The sequence below is a fragment of the Patagioenas fasciata genome, chromosome 3, assembly GCF_037038585.1.
Source record: "Patagioenas fasciata isolate bPatFas1 chromosome 3, bPatFas1.hap1, whole genome shotgun sequence".
In the NCBI taxonomy this organism is placed as follows: domain Eukaryota; kingdom Metazoa; phylum Chordata; class Aves; order Columbiformes; family Columbidae; genus Patagioenas; species Patagioenas fasciata.
In genome coordinates this window covers 9,771,646-9,791,788 of record NC_092522.1, presented here as the reverse complement: position 1 = coordinate 9,791,788, position 20,143 = coordinate 9,771,646, and the positions used below count along the sequence as shown (strand labels likewise).

At 44.1% G+C, this 20,143-nt stretch overlaps 1 protein-coding gene across 3 annotated transcripts in view; it reads left to right on the top strand.

Annotated features, from left to right (window-relative positions):
* The window catches only part of AFTPH (aftiphilin), a 47,070-nt gene extending 40,945 nt beyond the window's left edge, over nucleotides 1-6,125 (top strand). For 2 of the 3 annotated variants that reach the window (XM_065834281.2, XM_065834279.2), the window contains one exon: nucleotides 4,910-6,125. In XM_065834281.2, the coding sequence (XP_065690353.1) occupies nucleotides 4,910-5,054 (145 nt within the window). In that variant the 3' untranslated portion in view covers nucleotides 5,055-6,125. The remainder of the gene's footprint in view (nucleotides 1-4,909) is intronic. The other variant, XR_010651115.2, reaches the window with a different exon arrangement.
* Nucleotides 6,126-20,143: the final 14,018 nt, after the last annotated feature.

Here is a 20,143-nt window from a genome sequence, read left to right as displayed (position 1 = left end):
ATTGCAATTAATAGATAGTAACATAGCCTCACTCATAAGGGAGTTTTAGGGTTTATTCAGCACTCTAAAGCTAAATAGGTAAGTTTCCATGCAGCAAAGCGCTTAAGAGAGGAAACCGGCTTGAAGAGAGTTATGGCAAATATAGTGATTTATAATGGTGGGAGATAACTGGCTTTCTTGAAATGACTAGAACTATAATTTTCAAGAGCTCTCTTAAAACATATTCTTTCATAGAGAAAATGATCTTGCTAGTTTTCCTACAGTAAGTGTTCAAAGTGAACACCGAATAAAAAAGATCAACGAGCCATGAAATTTCAAGAGAGGACCAGTAGAGGGAACTCCACACCTCAGTGCTCATTTTGTGTCTCGGCTTTTGGATTGCCTATTTTTCTGTCCACAGAGTGCATAGGCTCTTTCTGAAGATACACTAGTGGGAAAGTTTGACTTCTGCTGATTAGAAAACATAGTTGCAGTTGAAATATTTTTGTAATATATTCTAAGTCTAGTTTAAAGATAGCCATAAATTCACAGCAGGGTCATACAAACTCCAAATGTGTCATTATTGATTATTTTATCTCTATTCCTAGATTTGCACCTACTTGCTTGCTTTAAGATATCTTAGCTTACTATTTCTTTACAAGGAAACAGAGAAGTCTGCTTCGCTTAAATGTATGTTGACCTTCACTTTTCTCTGTTGTTGTTTTTCGATATGAAGGGCTTAAGGTTTTTTCCAGTGCTTCTATGCTGCGCTTGAAGGTTCTTATTTGCACTGTTAAAGCTCTTCATCTAGGTGTCAAAGTTCTTCCCCTGCTCTGGAGAGCATTGCTTACTGATAGGAAGAGGTCCTAGATGTTCTGTAGGAAGAGGCTGGGCACCTCAGACTTGGCGATTAAGTTCAGACACACACAAGGATTACCTGATTTAAAGCACCTTTTTTTTACTGTTCAGTACATTTTGTATATTTTTGTCAACTCTGAATTTTAGAAAACTGAAGTGTATTTTTCTTTTTTGATGTCATGTTCTCTGAAAGAAAAGCAGTCTGTTTTTTGTTCTCTTTTTCAAGCTAGAAACCTTCAGAGATATGAGGCCTTATCTCAGCAGCATGCCAAGTGTGTTGCAGTATGTTAGCTTCTTCCAATAAAAATGGTTTTGTTTCAATTTTTTTTTAATTCTTAATGAACCACTGCCATCTCAACAAGGATGACATTTATGCAGCAACCTGGGAATATGGACTATTACCCATTCATGATAGCTGATTAGGGAAGATGTGGCCAGTGTCAACTTCAATTGTGCTAAGGCCACCCGATGTCCGTAACTTGTCTGAACTCAGGATCTCTGAGGATGAAGTTTAGAGTGAAAATACTGTTGTTTGGCTGTAGGAAGCCACCGGAAGAGTTGTCTTTGTCTGAAATATCTCAGTCTTTTGCTTGCAAATCGATCGCTTGAAATGCAGTTTCTCAGAAGGAAGTTGTTGGGAGAGGAGCTTGAACTTGAAGCCTTGCTGGCATCTGTGAGTGTTGAAGGTTGGGGATCCAGTACAGTTCCACGGAGACACTCTGCAGCCTTGCCCAGTTCCATGCAATTGGCAGAGATCAAAAGCTTATCTGCTGTCTTTTTGAAGGAAAGCAGAGCACTGATGCCTTTCCAAGAAGTGCCCCAAACCCTCATTTAAGCTGGAAATACTCTTTGTGGGTGGTGTTGGATGGAGCAGGCTAACTCTTAATTACAGGGTGATTGTTGTTTTTTAAAGTGCTTTTCTCTAATCAGCTCGTTGTTGCTACCAGAGCCTGGCCTTGCTGGTGCTATCCACACAGCCCTTTGCAAACATGAGAGTTCTCTGCAGTCCTGAAAGAACTGAATGCTTCAGGAAGGGGTCGGAATATAAAACAGAACAGTGAAGTGTCAGTGACTCATCGACAAAGCATTCCCTATTTCTGGCTAATTTCTTGGAGTTTATTGTTAACATGCCTTTCAAAAGGAAACCTTGTGCCAACAGGTAGAGGGACTTGCAATTATTTGCTTGCGTAAGGGCATCCCCTCTCTTGGGAGGAACTGTAACCTAGTGCAAGAGAAGACGTGTGGGGGCAAAGCATCCTGTAAAAGGTAGTTTTAATACCTGAATAGCCAGGGACCCTGTTTTGAGCCAGGGCTGGGTCCTTTTAAAGATTTAGTAATTGCAAGTTCTGGTTCCCAAGTGGGCAGAGGTAGTACAGGTGCCACTGACAATCCCCTTGGGTGTCCATTCTGTAAGCCACGGTAGCTATAAATTAAGAGTGCATGAGGAGGAGCTCTGGAACGGCCACCCACAGACCAAAGTTTAGCAAAATAATCTCTTGGCATTAGGAACCTCTTCAGCTAAAGCGGTGACTGTAGTTAATGCACCTGACATGGTTCTTGCCTCTCTCAAAAGGTATCACAGTTATTAGGCAGTTTGATAAGTTTTAAGGGTAAAAACAGTCTGCAGTGATGATGCTACTTTGTCTTTTCATTTTAGAGAGTTAGTAAGTAATTGTTTAGGGTTTGCTGTGGTGATATTTGCTACTGAAGGTGCTGACAGTTACCTACAAAGAGTACATGCAGTGTCCAGTTTTATTGTCTTGCAGAGAAACCTGCCTCTCGTGACCGAACAATGAAACTTTAGGCTGTCTCATCCCTCTTTGCACAGAGATGATTTTTAAAAAGGTTTTGAGTCTCATTACCGAGTGATTGTATCTATAGCTGTAACTTGGTCATAGTTAAATAACATTTGCTCGGTGTGTTAGCTCATCCTTTAATAGATACTTTCTACAGAGCGCATTAAGTATTTCGATTATTGCAAAGAGCCTCCAGCCAGAAGGGGAGCATTCAGTAACGTGGTGGGATCCACACCTGACTCTGCTCACTGGTGCGCGTGTTCCGTGGGGATGTTGCAGAGGCCGGCTGGTGCAGCAGGAGCAGTAGCATCGTCCTGTGATAAAGGTCCTCTGCACCATCACCGAATAAAATGCAGCACTGCCTCTGTGACCCAGCAGTACAGCGGAGGAAGAGGCATATAAATAGCAAGGAGTGAGTGAGCTCCATCTCGGTGCCTGATTAACAATTGCAGGAACTCCTTTTAATGCAGATCTCTGAGTCAGCCCTCTTTCTTTGGCTTCCTCTGTCAAACACTCCTTTGTTAGCTGTTAGTCCTTGATCACCAGGAGTTTGTACCTTTAAGAGGCTTGTGGTAAGTGGTTACTAATAGTGGCACCAGATACTGATAACACAGTGGTGGATGACAGCCACATTTCAACAGCTCAGAGATAGTCCTTGGAGTGCAAACAGAGCCGACTGTGAAGTTTTTAGAGAAGGAGGCACATATTGGCTCTCTGCTTCTTCCTTCAGTAAATCCAGCACACAGCTTTGTTTATCCTCCAGAATTTGGTAATCTGCCTAGTCAGTGGCTCATGAAATTCCACGGCAGCAGAGGAAAAAAAATATTGCTATTCTAGTGAAGGAAAGTCAGATTTAGTATCTAGGCTGCCTCATCTAGAGATCTTTCATCAAGAGGAAATTTCAAGTAGCAAACAAAAGTGATAGTTCAGTGTCAACACGATGATCAGTGAAGTCAAGGATGAGTTTGACTCCAGATCTTTTCTTCTTCTCCTAGCTAAGAAAGTCTGAGGCTGCTGCTGAAGCAAACATGTAGCCCCCTGCTTTTCCCTGATCTCTGATCAGTTCAGGAAACGATCCTGATGTGTGTTGACAGAAGAAAATAAAAGTACATGCTGCTTCATGATCAGTGTGATTGCCCTCTCATGGGCTCCGTTTAAGTTTTATAGCTAAGAAAAGATATAGAAAGGAAATGTCTGAAGTGTTCTGGGGAAAAGCAGTTTTTGGTTCAAACCTCCTGTATCAGCTTTTTGCCCCAACCGTGGGGGAGCTTATTTAGGTGGCATTTCTAGTGTCATTACAGGATGTAACAGGTGCTTTTTTGGAACTGGAATAACATTTGATGGAAAACTGAGTATTTCTAGTGATAGGCAGCATTTTTCAAAGATAAGGCAGACATCTGTAAAATGTGTGCTGGGGCAGGGGAGGGGGGAGTCTTCTGTAGCAGGCTGAGCCAAGCTTCATTTTACTTCGGAAATGTGAGTTTCTTGCATAATAGTAAGAATCAAGCAACGTGGGATTCAGACCTCTTTATTCATTTGCGCTCAGTAATTCTTGTGAATAATGCAAAAGGCAAAGTAAACTCCAGTGATTCCCAAACTGCTGTATGTATCCTTATGGCTACACGTATTACTGCACTTCAAAGCAAGTAGCTACAAATTGTGAGCCACCTTTTGCTGCTGATGAGCCCTAGGGGGACAAGCCTTTGTGGATCATGATATAGAGTGGTATGATGCGTAATCTGGGTACAGTCATGTCAGAAACACAGCATAAGTACACTCTTTTTCTTTTAGAAGTATTAAGAAGTAAGTTAGGAATTTCTTAATGTCACTTCAAGATTTTTTCCATTTTATTTTGAAAGATTATACTGGATTTAAGTAGTTTAGAACTAATGCTCCTATTGTCTTATTCCTAGAATATGGGCATGGTTACTTCTTCAAGTAAGCACTCCCAGAATGGCACACTGGAACCTGCCAAAAAAAAAAAATTATATATATATATATATATATATATAAAAAAAATAAAAATTAGCATATGAATAGAATTTTTTTTCTCCTTATTCTAACAATATTCAAGAACATTTTGATGACTTTCTATATTAACATTTTGTTGGTAGGCGAGCAGGTATTATAACATTAGACTACCTTCAAGTAGCTTACAGAAGTGCCTGTCAATGGGAGACAAACTGCCAGAACACTGCTTCAATCAGCGGTTCTTTCAGTAATCCAAGGGATATCAGGTACTGGATTAATGCACTTTGTTCTTTTCTTCTCAACAGGAAGCCTAAAAAGGAAGAACATCTTAGTGAAGAGGCTGCCAAGGTGATTTCTAGCCTTCCTGACTTAACTTTCATGCATGCCAAGGTGTTGATGTTCCCAGCCACATTAACACCTTCAACAAGCTGCCAAGAAAAGGTAGACTAAAGTGATGTGAATTGGACGTTTTCTATTGATTTTTTTTCTTCCCTCTGTGGGTCATAAAAGCAATCTTGCTTTAATAAAAAAAAAGTTCAGCTGATTTGTTGGTAAGCAGCACTAGAAAGGTATACATAGTAATGTATATTTATTTACATACTGGAGTCCTAAATTTATATTAGAGAAAAATGTAAATAATTGGGGGTAAATCTTTTTGAAGATCTATTCTTTTTCTTGTGCTGGGGTGTATACATTTATGTCTTTGTGAAATACACTGGTGGTGTCCTTCTTACAAAACTTTAAAAAGTTTTAAAAAAAAAAAATCCTGGAAACACATAATGAAAAACTTCATTCTTCACAATCTGTGAAGTCCCCCTTAAAGGTTTTCAGAGTGCATTGAGCATCTTTTCTTTCCTGCATATATTAAAATGGATGTTGCTGGGGAAAAAAAAAAACAAGGTTACATTGTCCCTTTGCGTGTTTTCAGTTATTGTTGTTTCTTTAAAAGCCAATAATTTCTATTTTGTTTTAACCAGTTTAAGATGTGTTTCTCCTTTTCTCTTCCCCCTTCCCCCCTCCCTGGTTGATTGGTTGGCTGATCAATTTTTATGTTCTTAAACTTCAGTAGTATGGCTCTGTCACTATATAATAGCCTTTTGAAAGTTATGCTGTCAGTAACTTCTTGTTCCAGTTACGGATCCCTGTCTAAACACTTGATTTTTTGGGGGGTCATTAGAAGGTTGTCTGCTTTTAATCAGTTTGATTTTTGAAAAGAAGGACCAAAACTATATGAATGTCTTACAATGAAATTTACCTGTTGAAATTTTTTATGTTCTGTTGTACCACTATTCCTGTTTGATTTTGCACAGTGTAAAATGACATAATCATAGATTGCTATGGTTTTAGGCTGTATATACAGTAAAAACTATGGGTTGTAAATGTCTGGGGAAATTCCTATGGAAAAAAGAGAGCTATGTAGAAGAACCTCTAAAAAGGTCAATGTGCATGCCCAAGGTCTTTTGAGATTTAAGTGTGTAAATTTCCTTTTAGCTTACATAAAATAAAATAATTTAAAAGATACATATGTATATAGTCTGCTGTCTTTTTATACAGAATGAATACATTCTACACGTTTCTGTTGGATGGTAAAATCAATGCACTGCGTTAACAGTAGAACTTTCTAATTCGTGTTGTGTAGTTCCACAAAACACACCTGTTGGGGTCCTGCAGGAGCAGACTTCTCTTTAATTGTCCTGTCTCTTTGAACATGTTATGATTTAGTCTTTTCTTTCTTTCTCCAACATGCCTTCTGGCTTAGAGGGCAACATGACTCAAGACATGTCGGTGTTTTGGGCTAGAGACTTCTTCAAAGTAATTGGCAATACTCAGCCGTAAGAAAAATTCTGGTGAGGCGAGGACAACTGGTTTTGCCTATTTCTTACCTAGAAATAAAAACGTAAGTGTAGCATTCACTGAAGTTTCCTAAAATGTTAGCTTCCACGGTAGCTCTCTCCTCTTTAGAGGGTCTCGGATAAGGCATGTTTTGGGTACTGATATTTCTTAAAGGTGCCTTTCGTGGGCATAGACTCTCCATGTCTAACCTTTACTATGTGCATAGTTCTTTTAAGTGTTTCACAGTCACCACTGGTTCATCAGTTAACATCTAGTTCCAAGAAATCTTCAGTGCATTTTCTTACCTCTTCTTTGAATTCTTTATCATCTGACAGCACCTGGGACAGAAAAGTTAGGAGTTTGGTGTGATTAGCTGGTAAGCTGAAATGTTGTCCTTGCAAAAATAAGCTTTATTCCTTTCTAGGGAGTCCTCTCGAAATGTCCTCAGGAGATGAGCACTGGAGTTCCACCTTTGTGAACGCAGGAGTTTGTGAGTCGTGGCCACTCAGAATTGAGGTAGCTGCTCCTGTGGTTGTGATAAAGCTAATTTATAAAGGCTAAATTGGCTCCTCTGCCTTCCAATTAGTGCTGCAGCGTACAATGCTGTGGTATCAAACTGCACTCTGTTGTAGCTGAAAAGGTTTATGCAAAAGCCATCTGCTTTACCGTGTATCCCTGAAAACAGTTGTATTTGCTGCTACTGCAGGTTTTTCAGTGGAGCACTGACTTCATGCCTGTTTCATGTCAGAATTGGCTTTACAAATCTTGCAGGTTTAGCGTAGTATTCTTTAGTGCGTGCTTTTCATATCATTCAGTTCTGGTGTTGAGCTGCTGTAGGTTAAAATCAGCCCTTTTGTTTTTGTAGCCGTGGCGTGTCCCTCGGAGCTGTATAGCTGCAGCGGAGAGCTATAGCTATTGTTTCAAGGAGAATATGTTTAGGAGCTGACTCATGATCCTTGTCTGGCAGCAAGTGGACTGAAGTATTAAGGAGAGGTGGGGGTGGAAGTGCCAGCTGCGAGTTGATCTTTAGTCTCCTCACAATTGCCTCTAGAGGCAGCTGCCCATTTGTCTTCCAGTCTCCAAGTGCGATACTGGGGGCCTGCGGTAGGTGGGGGAGGGGGAAGAAATGGCAGGGGGAAAGGAGATTTCTATTATGACTGATGTACCAACCTGAAGCTTGGTGAAACCTCGTACTACGTACAGTCTAAAAAAAAATGACATCCCGCAGACCTTCACACTGCTGAAAGACGTAAATCTTCCATCTAAAATTCAGGAATTCGGCCTTTTGAGGTGATGCTGCTTGCCTTAAAAATGTAGCGTTGCTTTTTGTCTCCTAGCTTAAGCTCGCTTCTTTTTTGTTGATCGTGAGATGGACAGACAGGTTTTTCTATGTCTCTCCTCCGGTCTTGTACAGACAGCTTTGTTCTTATGCAGAAGGTTATGTCTAGCAGATCCGGCTGTGCTGGAGTTGTCCTTCCATGCTGTTGCCGTTGACACGGCATGCCTTATCTAGTTTAATCTTGCCAGTAGGCTTATAGGCAGGATGGTAATTGATACTTTCTGCACATACGTGTTGCTGTGCATTGTCATCAGACATGTCAACGTGCATCACGTTCACTTGAGAACTATTGTCATTTAATAGCGAGGCGCTCCCGTGTTCCTCCAACAGAAGCGGCAGAGGACACCCGGTTCAGATGGAATTGCCGGAGCTGGAACGTGGCCATGAAGCCAAGTCCAAAACTCCCACTGTGAAGCGAGCTGCAGGCCCCTCAGAAGAGCTGGACTCTGCTTGTATTGTCCAAAAGGCTGCACGCTGACACTCAGTGGTTCAGCACTGATGTATCGGGAGCATTACCACCTGCTGCAGGTGTTGGCAGTGCTGTGCTTCCCACGGCACTCGAAACGTTAAGACCTCAGAATATCATTAGCTTGACAGATTCATTCTGAGATGCCAAAAATAAAGCTTACACATAATGTGTGTAGATGCCCTCAAATGCAATTAGCATGTACTGAAGTTAACCCTTCATCACATTGGATTGTTGCACAGAGTTTTACCTGGTAATCAAATTGGCACATGCAAAGTTTTGTTGTAGGACCGCAGGACTGCAGCATTTGGACTGAATATCTAGCAGTCTTTATAGGATGCAAGAGAGACTTAGCTCAGTGCATGTAAGATGGATCAGCCTTGGCCCAACTCCTTACTTTTCGTTGCAACTCTTTTGTGCTGGTTCTGTACCTCTGCATAATTATCTTTTACATTTTAGAGCAGTCTGAAAATACAGAGTAGTTGAAAAATACACTTGAGTGTAGTTCATAAAAGCATATGGCATCTAATAATTGCATAGCATCTGCTAGGAGTGTCTGCTACAAATGCAGAGAAATTTTCATAATTTGGCCTCTGTGCAGAAGAGTGCAGCCGCTAAAGGCAGAGGCAGCCTGGTGAACCCGGAGCATCAAGGGAGATGGGGAGAAACAACACATTCCAATTCAGAGGGCTAAAAACAGGGTGAAGAGGAGCTGGAAGAAAATATAGAGCAAGAGCTCAGAGAAGCTCTGAGCAGGGGAAATAAGAAGGTGAAGCAGGACTCAGAGTGCAGGCAGCTGGGATAGCTATAGGAAGAGCAGGTGGTAGAGAAAGTGGGATACAAGCATGAGGAGCAGGGGCATTTGGAGAGGAGAAAAAGCCTAGGATGGATTACAGGCGCTCACACTGTGCTCACTGGCTGCTTTTCTCCAAAATCTGGACCTGAGCCTCAGCGACCCATGTCTCTGTGTTACTATACCACAGAGAAAATGTGTCAAACCCATGGGGTGAGTGTAAGTTGCATGCATCGCAACAGCCTGCTCTTGCTATCAATTATTTTTGGTAGAGAGCTGGACTGCAGACATAAGGGGTTTAAATGCAGCTACTGGTGCACGTTTTAACACTGATACAAGTCCAGATGTTAGAAGACCTTTTTTAAAAAATATCTTGAAATAAGGGGGTACATTGTGAATCCAGACTGTAGGTATAAAATCAAGTCCTCAAAAGCTAATAAGCTCCACTGCTGTGATTTGGAACTGCAGATTTAGTCCTGTCATGCATCTGCAATGTGACAGTCGTTACTTACATATCATCCTGTCTTCACTTGATCCTTGCCTCATGCCCTGCGCAGATTTATTCTCCAAATCAGCGTAGTGCAGTGAAACTCTTCTCTGTAGGGCTCCTGCTCCGTATAGCTAAAGAGAAAGGATGGCCTTATGTGGAAACTCCGGAGAAGGCACAGTGGAGCACAACGCTGTCCTGGCTTGAAGCAGCTGGCCCTGCCGGCTTTTCTGCAGGAGGTCACTTGTGCATTTCTGTCACTTGGTGCCCAGCATGAGTTGCCTGATTGGGATGTGCAGAAATGTTAATTGCTCTGGGACGTAGCTTAAGGGGTTAGGAGCTTTGCTTGTCTGATATACAATCAGGGCTCTGTGACACCAGGGGTCAGGTGCATGTGCTAAGCACCCAAAACTGCTGGAGCTCTTGTTTTCACCTTGTCAACCTGTTCTTAAACCTGTGATGTATGTTGTTATCCCTGCGTTATAGCAGGGTTGCAAAGATCAACTCTTTGAAATGCTGTGCTCATCTTTGTAGTTTGTCAGCAAGATCTCAGAAGCATTCGGCTGACAGACGTATCACACATCTCAAAGGCTTAGGGAAGTGCTCAGTGTATTATGTCCAAGTTTAATATGGTCACCAAATAGAAGTATGATCCTAGGTTGGGAGCTCTGAATCTTTCTCTGCAGATCCACTGTTTATTTTTTTGGTTATGGTGTACTCACTTAACATTAGGGCATATACCTGCAGAGATGCTTAATACTGTACTCCATATAAAAACTAGATTATGTGCCTTAAATAAGGCTTGGGACTACATATAGAACGTGAAGGGGCAGAAAAAATACTTCTCGTTGAACTGAAAGACACCATGGTCCTGTGGAAAACAAAATAACGAGACTCTGTAACTAAAGACTGATTCAAAGGAGAATCAAATTAAGGTATCATAGATATTTCTAAGCAGACTTCATTATCCTTCTGGCGTGGTTTTCCATGTGCTTAATCATCTTTTTGGCATAGCTTTGTATGTTTAGAATATGTACTCGCATGTGCATGTGTGCAGTAAACTGAACTGAGGCATCAAAATGAAGCTGACCCTGGGAGGCTGTATGCCCCAAGGTGTGTTCTGCTGGGCGTCCACCTGTGTCCTCACTGTTTGTATCACCAGGGTGGCATTTGCTGCTGCCCTGCTGCACCTGTGCCGATGCTGGCGGTTCGGCTGTTGCGGCTGATCCTTACTCGTTAGGGCTGGACCGTAGGGGTTTATTAGTACACATGCATGCTGCAAGTGTCGCATGTTTGGTGGCAGGTCTAGCAAGAAAATCCCCTCAGAATACAAGGTTTCTTACCAGGATTGTTACCATTGTGTGAGCTTTGCCTCCTGTATTTAAAGCAGTGAAGGTATTAAATGGGGAGGGAGGGGAGTCGGGGGGGAGTTTCATCTCAGCAGCCTTTTCCGTGCCTTTGTCCCTGCTTTTCCAATGAAATGGGCTTCAATTGCTTTTAAATCTTTAAGCAGTAAAACACTTGGCGCTTGTTTCCCTCAGACAGAACTGCAGTGAGGGCAGCTTACTGAAGCCAGGTGTGGTTTTCAAGACAGCCTTAATCTTCCAAACGGCAGGAAGTGTTGTCTCACCTGAGCTGCTCTTCGGAAAGCATTACAAGGGGAGAAAAGCAAGTTCTTTGGATCCGACTTTAATCTGTTGACTGGCCTCCAGCTGCTCAGGATGACTCCTAGGAAGAGCTCAGGTAGTTGTGACCTCCTGCCACCACAAACCTGGTTGTGGTACAAGCCCTGAAGACCACCGTGGTGTTCAGCTCCGTCCTAAGGAGCCGTGCTGTGTTGGAGCAGGCCTGGCACTGCAGAGGGGTAAGGCTTCTGGACTCAAGTTGTGTCTTTAGGAGAACAAGCCCTCCCATCCCACACCAACCACTTTTGGTGTCATTGTTAAGGCACCTCACACATCTTTGGGGAATTTATCTGTAACAGGGTCCAGCTCTAGTAGAAAAAGGAACAGACAAATTGGCTTCTCCAGGGCTAGTCCTGGTGGTATTTCTCATTGTTAACGGCAGCCTGTTTGTGTAAATATCCAAAAGAACACGCTAGGCAGGATCTGCCCTGTTAATTGGGATAGCAACAAGTCTTGGCCACAGTGGCACAGGGAAAGGGAAGCCAGTCCTGCTGTTCCTGCCCCACAACTTCATCCCGGTGTGCTTTTCCAAAGTCAGTGGACAGCTGTGTGGTCAGAGGAGCAAGCTGATGTGTGGTGGGATGTGCAGAAGATGTGTGTGGCCATGGCAGACCTGGCTCTGCCTGCTGTTCGTGCTGGTGTCCTCTCTGGCTGTCACTTGGGTCTGCAGAGCTGTGATATTGGCTGAATTGTAATTTTTGCTGTGGTTGGAGCTGGTTTTTCAGGTCTTTTTCAGCTAAGGAAAAGAAGGGTGTCAGGAGACTGTCTGGAAAGAACAAGTGAACACTGTCAGTTGTGTTCAGACACAGAGTAGTTGGGCTGCTGATTTTCTTACTCTCTTATGCTCAGCAGTCCAAGGAGTTTACGGAAGATGAGGCAACAAATTCTGCTGGATCTCTTCCTAAAGGCACCCCAGCTCCCCACAGCAGCCTTGGAGAAGAGTCTGGGAGCAGCTTCCAGAGGAGTGCAGAGCACAGTGTCTAACAGGCTCCTTCAAAAAAGCAAAGATTGGCTCTTAAACTGCAGGAGTCTTAGCACAAATACAAAAGTGTGGCTGTTTTGGAAACAAATCAAAAGCAGACATGAAGTGTCACACACGCCCCTTCAAACCGTTCCTTTTCCCTTCCCTCTCCAAGCCCCAAATCTCATCAAATGTTTTGTCCAAATCTCAGCAAGTTGGACATGAAGCCTGTTTGCACGTGAATTCTACTACCAGAAAGGGTTTTTTCATTGCTGTGTTATTTTACTGAGCGCAGGGACTGTGTTTTCATTAGGAGCACTAAAGCCTCTTGTCATGTAGTTAATGCTGGAGTGTGTTAAGAATCAACATGCAGCTGGTGACGGGCGTTTGCAGCTGTTAGGAGTGTACAGGTTACTCTGCTTTCTCTTGGACGGAGCTGCCTCTCTCTGACAATGGCAAAATGAGCAGTGCTATGACTGCTTTGTACTCTTAAGGGTACAATTTTCCCTCCTTTTCCATTTTGAGGGGGTGTCCTCTCCCTTTCTCTCTATCCTTGTCCACCTAGATGAAGCCTGTTCTGGCAACGTTCCTCCTCGTGCGGCCGGGAAGGAGGAAGCAAGGTGGAATGGGAGAAACAAACAGCTGTCCTTTAGGTTTCCAATCGATGCAGCTGCTTAGCAGGCTGGCAGTGTGAGCTCAGTCATTAGGAAAGCTGCTCTTTCATTCAGGAGGCAGCCTGAGCCAAATCTCCCCCAGTCCAGGACCAAAGAGGTGGGGAGTTTGGCCCTTTCCAGCTTGCAGGACCATTGTAGCTGGCACAGGCTCCTGTTCCCAGTGTCTCATTCATGTAGTGCACTGGAGGGCTACACTGGTGCTTTGGAGCTTAGCCTTTCTCAGAAAACTAGTGAAATATTGTGCTGTGCATGCTTAAATTCCCTCCCCTTCATGAAACCCACCTTCCCCTGAGACTGGGAGTGAATGCAAGGAGGAGATCTGGATTTTCCAACTGAACCCTGCTTGACTTAGACCTCTGAGTTGAGCAGGTTGTAATAAAACGAGATGGATGGGATCAGCCCCTTGGGTGCTATTAGTCCTGTAGTCCCCCATGGCCTGCATGGGCCAGGGGTCCTGCATGCAGGGACAGGGATAGTTAATACCAGAAGCTCCAGGTGATACCTGCAGGACGTGGAGGCTTTACCTCAGTCCTGGCAAGAAAGATGGCATTTGCCTTTGCATTCCAAAATGTGTGCTGATCCTTTTGCAGGTTTTTTTGTAAACTGCATATGGAACTGGTATGTTACGTGTTGGGTTGTCTCGTGCCATTTATATGTGCTGGAAAATATACTGAACCCCTAGGAAAAAATAGACCAGAGTTGGACTGATGCACACTTAGACTAGCACTGGTGAGGTTTAGTGCTGCCCAGGCCAGGCTAATGGCACAGCAGCATTAGGGGGGATAGTTCGGGACTTGCTCCCAAGCTGATCCTAAGTGTTCTGATCTGTGAGGTGTGTTTTGATCTCGGAGAAGTGAGTGGGGAGGTGAAACCTCTTTAGCAAATAATAGGCCTTGTGTGCTGAATTCTGCCTTGCTGACATCTTGATCTTATTCTGCCACTTCTCATCAGCACAGCTGAAAACTCACTCTTGTTTTGCAAGTGTGAACACAGCGTCACTGTCCGTGTTTACAAGTGATGGTGGAAAGAGCTGTGTGCAGCACCAAGGGGGATTTTAGCATGTTTGCAGGAGGAATTTTACGGATCTCCTAGTGTTGCTGCTGTGGAACTTCATTTTTTTTGAGGGAGACAGAAAGTGCTGTCTACAACTACAGGCCTGGAAAAATAAACACGCCTGTAGTAAGGCAGCAGATCTCATTTAGCTACAGAAAGGTTGGCTAGTGGAAAAACTACTTCTTTTTTAGGTGCTCTGTTGTTTTCTCCGTTAATTTGGGTGTCTAATACCCTTTTGCCACCTGGCACACTGCTAAGCGATCCCTAAATCTGAGAGTTCGTGAAGTGATGGCATTGCTACTGGCAACAGATGAAAACGAAGTAACGCTGTGCTCTGCTCCCCCAAATTAAATATTTCTATCTTCAAAAGAGTGGGCCTACTCTCCCAATTTTAAAGAAAGCTTTCGAGATGCTGTTGTGCTGCAGACAGGGACATATTTGCGGTGTGTTTGAACAGCACAATGCACGCGAAGAACTCTAGACCATACCTCAGCACATGCGTCCCGAGGTAAAGCGACAGGAGAAGCTGTACAGCCGTGGAATTGCATCACATTATATATACGTGCATATGATTTTTCTGGCCGTGCAAGCTTCCTGGTCTTCTGTGCTTGGGAAAGTTACGCTGCGAGAAGATAAATATCAATAATGCCATCAGCTCCAGGTCGGCTTTCCTTGAATTTGCAGGGTTGTAAGTGAAGGTGAATTCTGCAGATGCTGAGGTTAGCAGGGTGGTTCTGATTGCAAGGAAGTCCTCTCAGCAGCTCTCCAGAAGTATGGGGTGGGTTTTTTAACCTAAATAAATAAATAAATAAATATATGTATGTATATATACATATATATGTATAAGTGGGGGGAAAAAAAGCCTGTGCATTGCTCTGTGTGGGCTGCATTGGTTCCGCAGTGACAGTGGTGTGACAGGCAGAATACAGCAAAGATGCAGTAAGGGTTTCTCTCAGCCTGCTTCCCTGCAGGAGCCTAGCTGACTTTCTTGAAACAGAAGTATTAAGGTAAAGCTAAAGCGTGGGGAGGCGGGGAAAGACTTTGATTTATGCGCTAGTAGGGTCTGTTCGATCTTTGGTCTGCCTTGTGCTCTCATTTTCTGTCTGCGTTGCTTGTTTTCGTCTCCCTGGGTACTTCTCCCAAGACTTCTTAGCTCATTTGTGTTTAATCTTCCTGATTTGTCTACAGCCTGGGTTGCTCTAATCTCTGCAGGTCACTGTGCAGTTTGCATGTTTGTTACTCTTTGGCTGTTTGCTGCGATCAGCACATTTGATCATGGTTGAATTTACATCAAAGAAACACCTGACAAAGAGGCAAGCCTGATAATGGGCTCTAGTTTCTTCTCAGCAACCCAAGCAGGTAGAGGCGGATGAGGGAGCGCTGGCAGGATCACAAGGGAGTTCATGCTCTACTTTCAACGCGGTTCGCTTTGCTCTCCTGCCTGGCAGAGCACTGCAGACCCCGCTGCTGCTGTACGCTCCCCAAAAATAGAGCTGGGAAAGAGGAAAACAAGACAGCGGTAGGCCTTGCTCTTCTCCTGCAGAACAAACCCACACCGGGGAAATTCTAATTAACTAGAGACGGGGAGGAAAAGGCTCTCCTGAAGTTGCTCTTGTAGCTGCAGAAGTGCAGCTTGTGAATTGCAGGTGACCTTTCCCTGCAAGGAGAGTTGGTTCAAATGCCAGGGCCAAGAGAGATGCTGCAGCCACAGCGTGATTGTCACCTGCTGCTTCGAAGCTGGTCAAAGAAGACACTGATAAAATCAAGACTGGCTTCTCTAGCGAAACACTTCAACTTAAGTGTCTAAATAGGGATTTTGCATTTACTTTTGTTCGTATAATTTATGCTACCCAGACCATTTACCGTTTTCCATTAGGAGCTGATTTCATATAATGACCACATATAGTTACATACAGTTACACAATACACCAATAGATACACAGATACGTGTGACATTTGATGCAGTTGGGATTATTCTGTGAGGTACTGGATGCAATTCAGGTAGGTGCCAGGATCTGGTGCAGAGATATTTCGTGCTCAGGGTTTTGCAGCACATGGGAGCGGCTCATTTTCAGTGTCACAGTGGTGTTTGGGGTGCTTACAGAACCTCAGCCTCTGGCCCCGCTGTGCCCTGTGCTCATAGCCAGCTGTCCAGGGATTAAAAGTGCTAGTTCAAAAATAATAATAATAAATCAAACCTGCCTGCAGTGTTTTGAAGGGACTCCAGTATTCAAATCAACTCATAATAAATGGAGGTACTGGCTCATTTAATATTGCTTTGGAGTTGGTCCTTGGAAGGCTGCATTTTCATAGTGTAGTTGTGATTTGAGATGGGCCAAGTTCTGCTTTGTTTTGTAGTGGTGTTCTTTTTTTTTTTATTTATATATTCTTTTTCTTCCAAGGATTTCTCTGGGTTCGAAGCCACTTTCAGCTGTGAGCTGTTAAAACAATTGCCAGCAAACTGTTGCTGCCCATCCTTGTGTGTTTATGAAATGGAAAAACCACTTCTATCTTGTTTTCTACTGTTTTAAAACCAGGCTTGGGTGTGACATTTGGAATATCCGCCCTTTGCTTTCTGCCATTTCCAGTGAGGAGCACGGTGGGATGTCCGGAAGCTGTGAATTACGAAGGCAGGCAGTGCTAAAGCCTGGCTTAATTTAAAAATACAGCAGGTAGAAAAACACATCACCTCACTCCCGCTTCTTCCCCGGCATGTGAAGCAATTGCATTCTGAATGAAAATGTGGAGAAATCTGGATAAACCCTATCTATTGCTTTGGTCCCACATGAAAGGCGCCACTCCTGTCCCAGCTGTGTCCCCACTCGAGGCATCACAGCCATCCAGCAGCCTGGACTAAACTCCCAGAAAAAGGCAAAACAGGAGGGGTGAGGCCATCCTGCTTTCTGGGAGTGTGCATGGATGGACGGACGGACGGACAGACAGATGTTAGATGCCTTCTCCACCTCTGTATCCCAAGGGTTTAACTCCTGCCTGCCCTGGGTCCTGCTGCAGAGGTAGGTGCCGCTCCAGAGCACAAATAAAGCAGAGGCTTCAAATAAAACAAATCAGGGAAACGAAATTAGAACCTCACAGCGGCGTGGCGTTAAATCCTTGAATTGTGTTAGTCCGAGTGGAAAGTCAGGAACCTGCATCCCAGCGATTACAAATAACACCGCCTTAATGAGAGCAGCGAGAACGCCCGTGATTTGTTGGTCTACAGGAGAAAAGCAGAAACACGCTGAAAAATTGGCTCACAATAGCCATTGCTGTATCATAATCTCCTGGTTCTGTTCTTGCCTTGCTAATAAGAAGTAAGACTAATTTAATTTTTACAACATCCCAAATCTGTGGCTATACAATTCAGGGACTTAATAAGATTCTCCTGCCAAGCCAAGAAGAGCTTAGTGGTTTTTAGCTCACTTTCTTCTTCTGGGTTTCAGTTTCGGGACATTTGTACAGTGGCTGAGGCCTTTTTTCTTTTAAACCTATATTTCATCAGGATTACTAATGTCTCTGTGTAAGTTGTTATAGGTGTAAATTGGTTTTGTGGGAGCTGGGCAAAATCTTGAGCAAAAAAGGCAAATTTTGACAAAATGAAAACATTTTATGAGTTGTTTTGATTTGCCAAACTTTTTTAAGGGGGGTGGTGGGAAAACTTATTTTGTTTCAGCGTTTTCCAAATGAAAGGCTTTGAAATTTTTTCCTCTTTGAAGCAACTTTTCCTTTTGAATGATCTTCAGAGGTAACTTTTGTAAAGGGCTGAAGAGTCAAAGTGAAACTTTTGTTTCAGTCGACCCCAAATGGTTATTTATTTTTTTTTAACCTTTTTTTCAGGATTGCCAGCGAACCGAAAAATCAGTTATTCACCCAGCTTTATATACCATATACTGATAGAAACTTCAGAGCACCCCAGTGACTGTTTATGTAGTGCAGCTGCTGCTAAGCCCTCCATTTATACATTGGTAAATTATTATGCTTCTCAGGGTTGTGTGAGATAGTAAACCATGAGTAAGCGCCTGTTTTTTCTCCCCAGGGTTAGCAAGGAGGCAATGCTTTACAAAATACATTTCTAACTTTATTCCCATTGTGTGGCAGGTATTAACTTTGGCTGATGTACAGTTGCAGGACCTGTTTTGTGCAGAAGACACAAGTTAAGCTCTTTGGAGACTTGGCTGTGTTAGGAGAAGGCGTCGCGTTAGGAACTATTTTAAAGCAGCAGGAGTTGAGCTTGGCTTTGGGGATAGCTGTACTGCAAAAAGATGAGTATAATAATAATAATAATAAAATAAAGTCCCTAATTTCAGGGTTAACCACAGTTAAAAACCACATTTAAAATGTACTTGTCCTATGGTTACTCTGGGCAATAGATTATATATCAGATGAAGCTATTTATTTAAAACTGGTTGTTTTAACCCTTTTCCACAGGATGCATTCTCTCTGTATAAAGATTTGTCTGCAGAGGGCATTTTGGAACAACAGGGCCAAATTGCCAGTCTTACTGAAGCTAATGGCAAAAAAGTTTAGATTAATTCCTGCAGAACAGACACCGTAACCAGAAATTGTTGGTTCTTCCCTGGTACGGATTGCAAGTCTGCCAGAGAGAAAGAAGTCACAATGAATAGGTTCTTCTTGCTGTTCCGCTTAAATCTTAATTGAAGCTTAAATCTTGATATTTCTCAGTTGAAGGCCTTTAGCATTTAGAGCGGAGCAAGGAAACGGGCTTGGTGTGTTAACTGCTCCTGAGGCTGCAGTTTTTCCTTCGTGCCGCTGTCCCACCAAGGACTTACCAGCCAGCCGGGGTGCATTCCAGCGCCCAGCCGTAAGGCATAAAGCCAGGCTTAGCTAGGCGCGGGTGCTGGGCAGGCCGGAGCTGCCGTGCACGCTCTGAACCTGGCAAGTAGGGCCAGGAAGGCACCAGCTAGGTGGGGATTAACTTGAGAGGGGCACTCTTTATTTTTAAATCATCATTTTTTTAATCGCTTTGGAGAGCACTGATCCTGGCTCAAGGTCAAAGCACAAATGAAGTCAGTGGGAGCCGAGCGGATTCGCTACCCCCCAGGACTAGCCTGTGAACTGTGGAAAGGTCAGTTCTCCTTCCCTGGTCTCATTGACTTCATCCCCAACACCTCCTCTCCTCCTGGAGACCTGTTTTTTAGGCTCCCGTTTGCCCTCCAGGTGCCAGGTCCAGCCTGGAGGCAGCGGCAGCCATACCGGGGCGGGGAAGGTCACGGCAGGAGCATGGAGTGGGAGGAGAGGCAGGAATAGGAGTTTCTGGCAGGAGGGAGCAAGCTGGGACTTGTTGAGCCCACCCTCAGGGCCAGGTCGGAGAGCCGTCCCTCCTGCCCGGCACGTTTCTCTCCCCATCTCCCCCACTCCTTCGGCGGGGATTACACAGTCCCGGGGTGTCTTTGCTTTCGGGTGTGGGACTTAAAACTGGTTGAACCGATTCGTAGTGGATGATTCACGGGATCCGTTTCGGCCCTCGCGTGGTTCCCGCAGCGTCTGTCAGCAGCTTGCAATTTTTACAGGCGTGCTGGATGTTGTTCTGTATCGCTGCTGGCCCAGGAGCCCCCGCCATGCACCAGGCGCTGCCCCATCGCACAGCAGGGATGTACAAACCATAATCGTACTCCTTTCTGCAAGTAATTCTGTGTGTCCTGATGATCCCTGACACATTAAGTCGAAGCTTTTCAGTAACAGAATTTGAGTGGCAGAGGTGATTAGGTGATTTTTTTAAATTTTTTTTTCCTTTTGGTTGCATTAGGGTTATTCACTTAAACTGGATAAACCTAACTATCCAGAACTCAGTTTATAGCACTCCGGTGAGACTGGCAAAGCCACACTGTGTTTGAGGAGTAATCTGTAGCACTGGAGGGATGGAGGTGGTGTTTTGAACTCTGCTTAGAGCTGCTTCTGCTCTCTATATTTGAGCCTGTTGCCAAATGGTGGAGAGGGCCATCTAAACAGGGGGGGCCTCTGTGCCAGCATCGCTTCTGCCAGAGCTGTCGCCTGCATCTGAGACCTCAAAACGAGCAAACTGCAAGCTCAGCTCTTCCCCAAGTCCCCTGCCCTGCTGCTTCCCTGAATCCTTTTCCTTTCCTCGGCGGGAGCAACCGGCTACCAGAGCAGCAAAATCCAGTTTTCCCTCCCTGGCTAAGGCAGCTGTGAGTCAGTGCGCTCGCGAGGTTCGCCAGCAGGAGGAACTGGTCTGGAGGGACTGTGGTGACCGTGACGCTGTTGGAGCACGG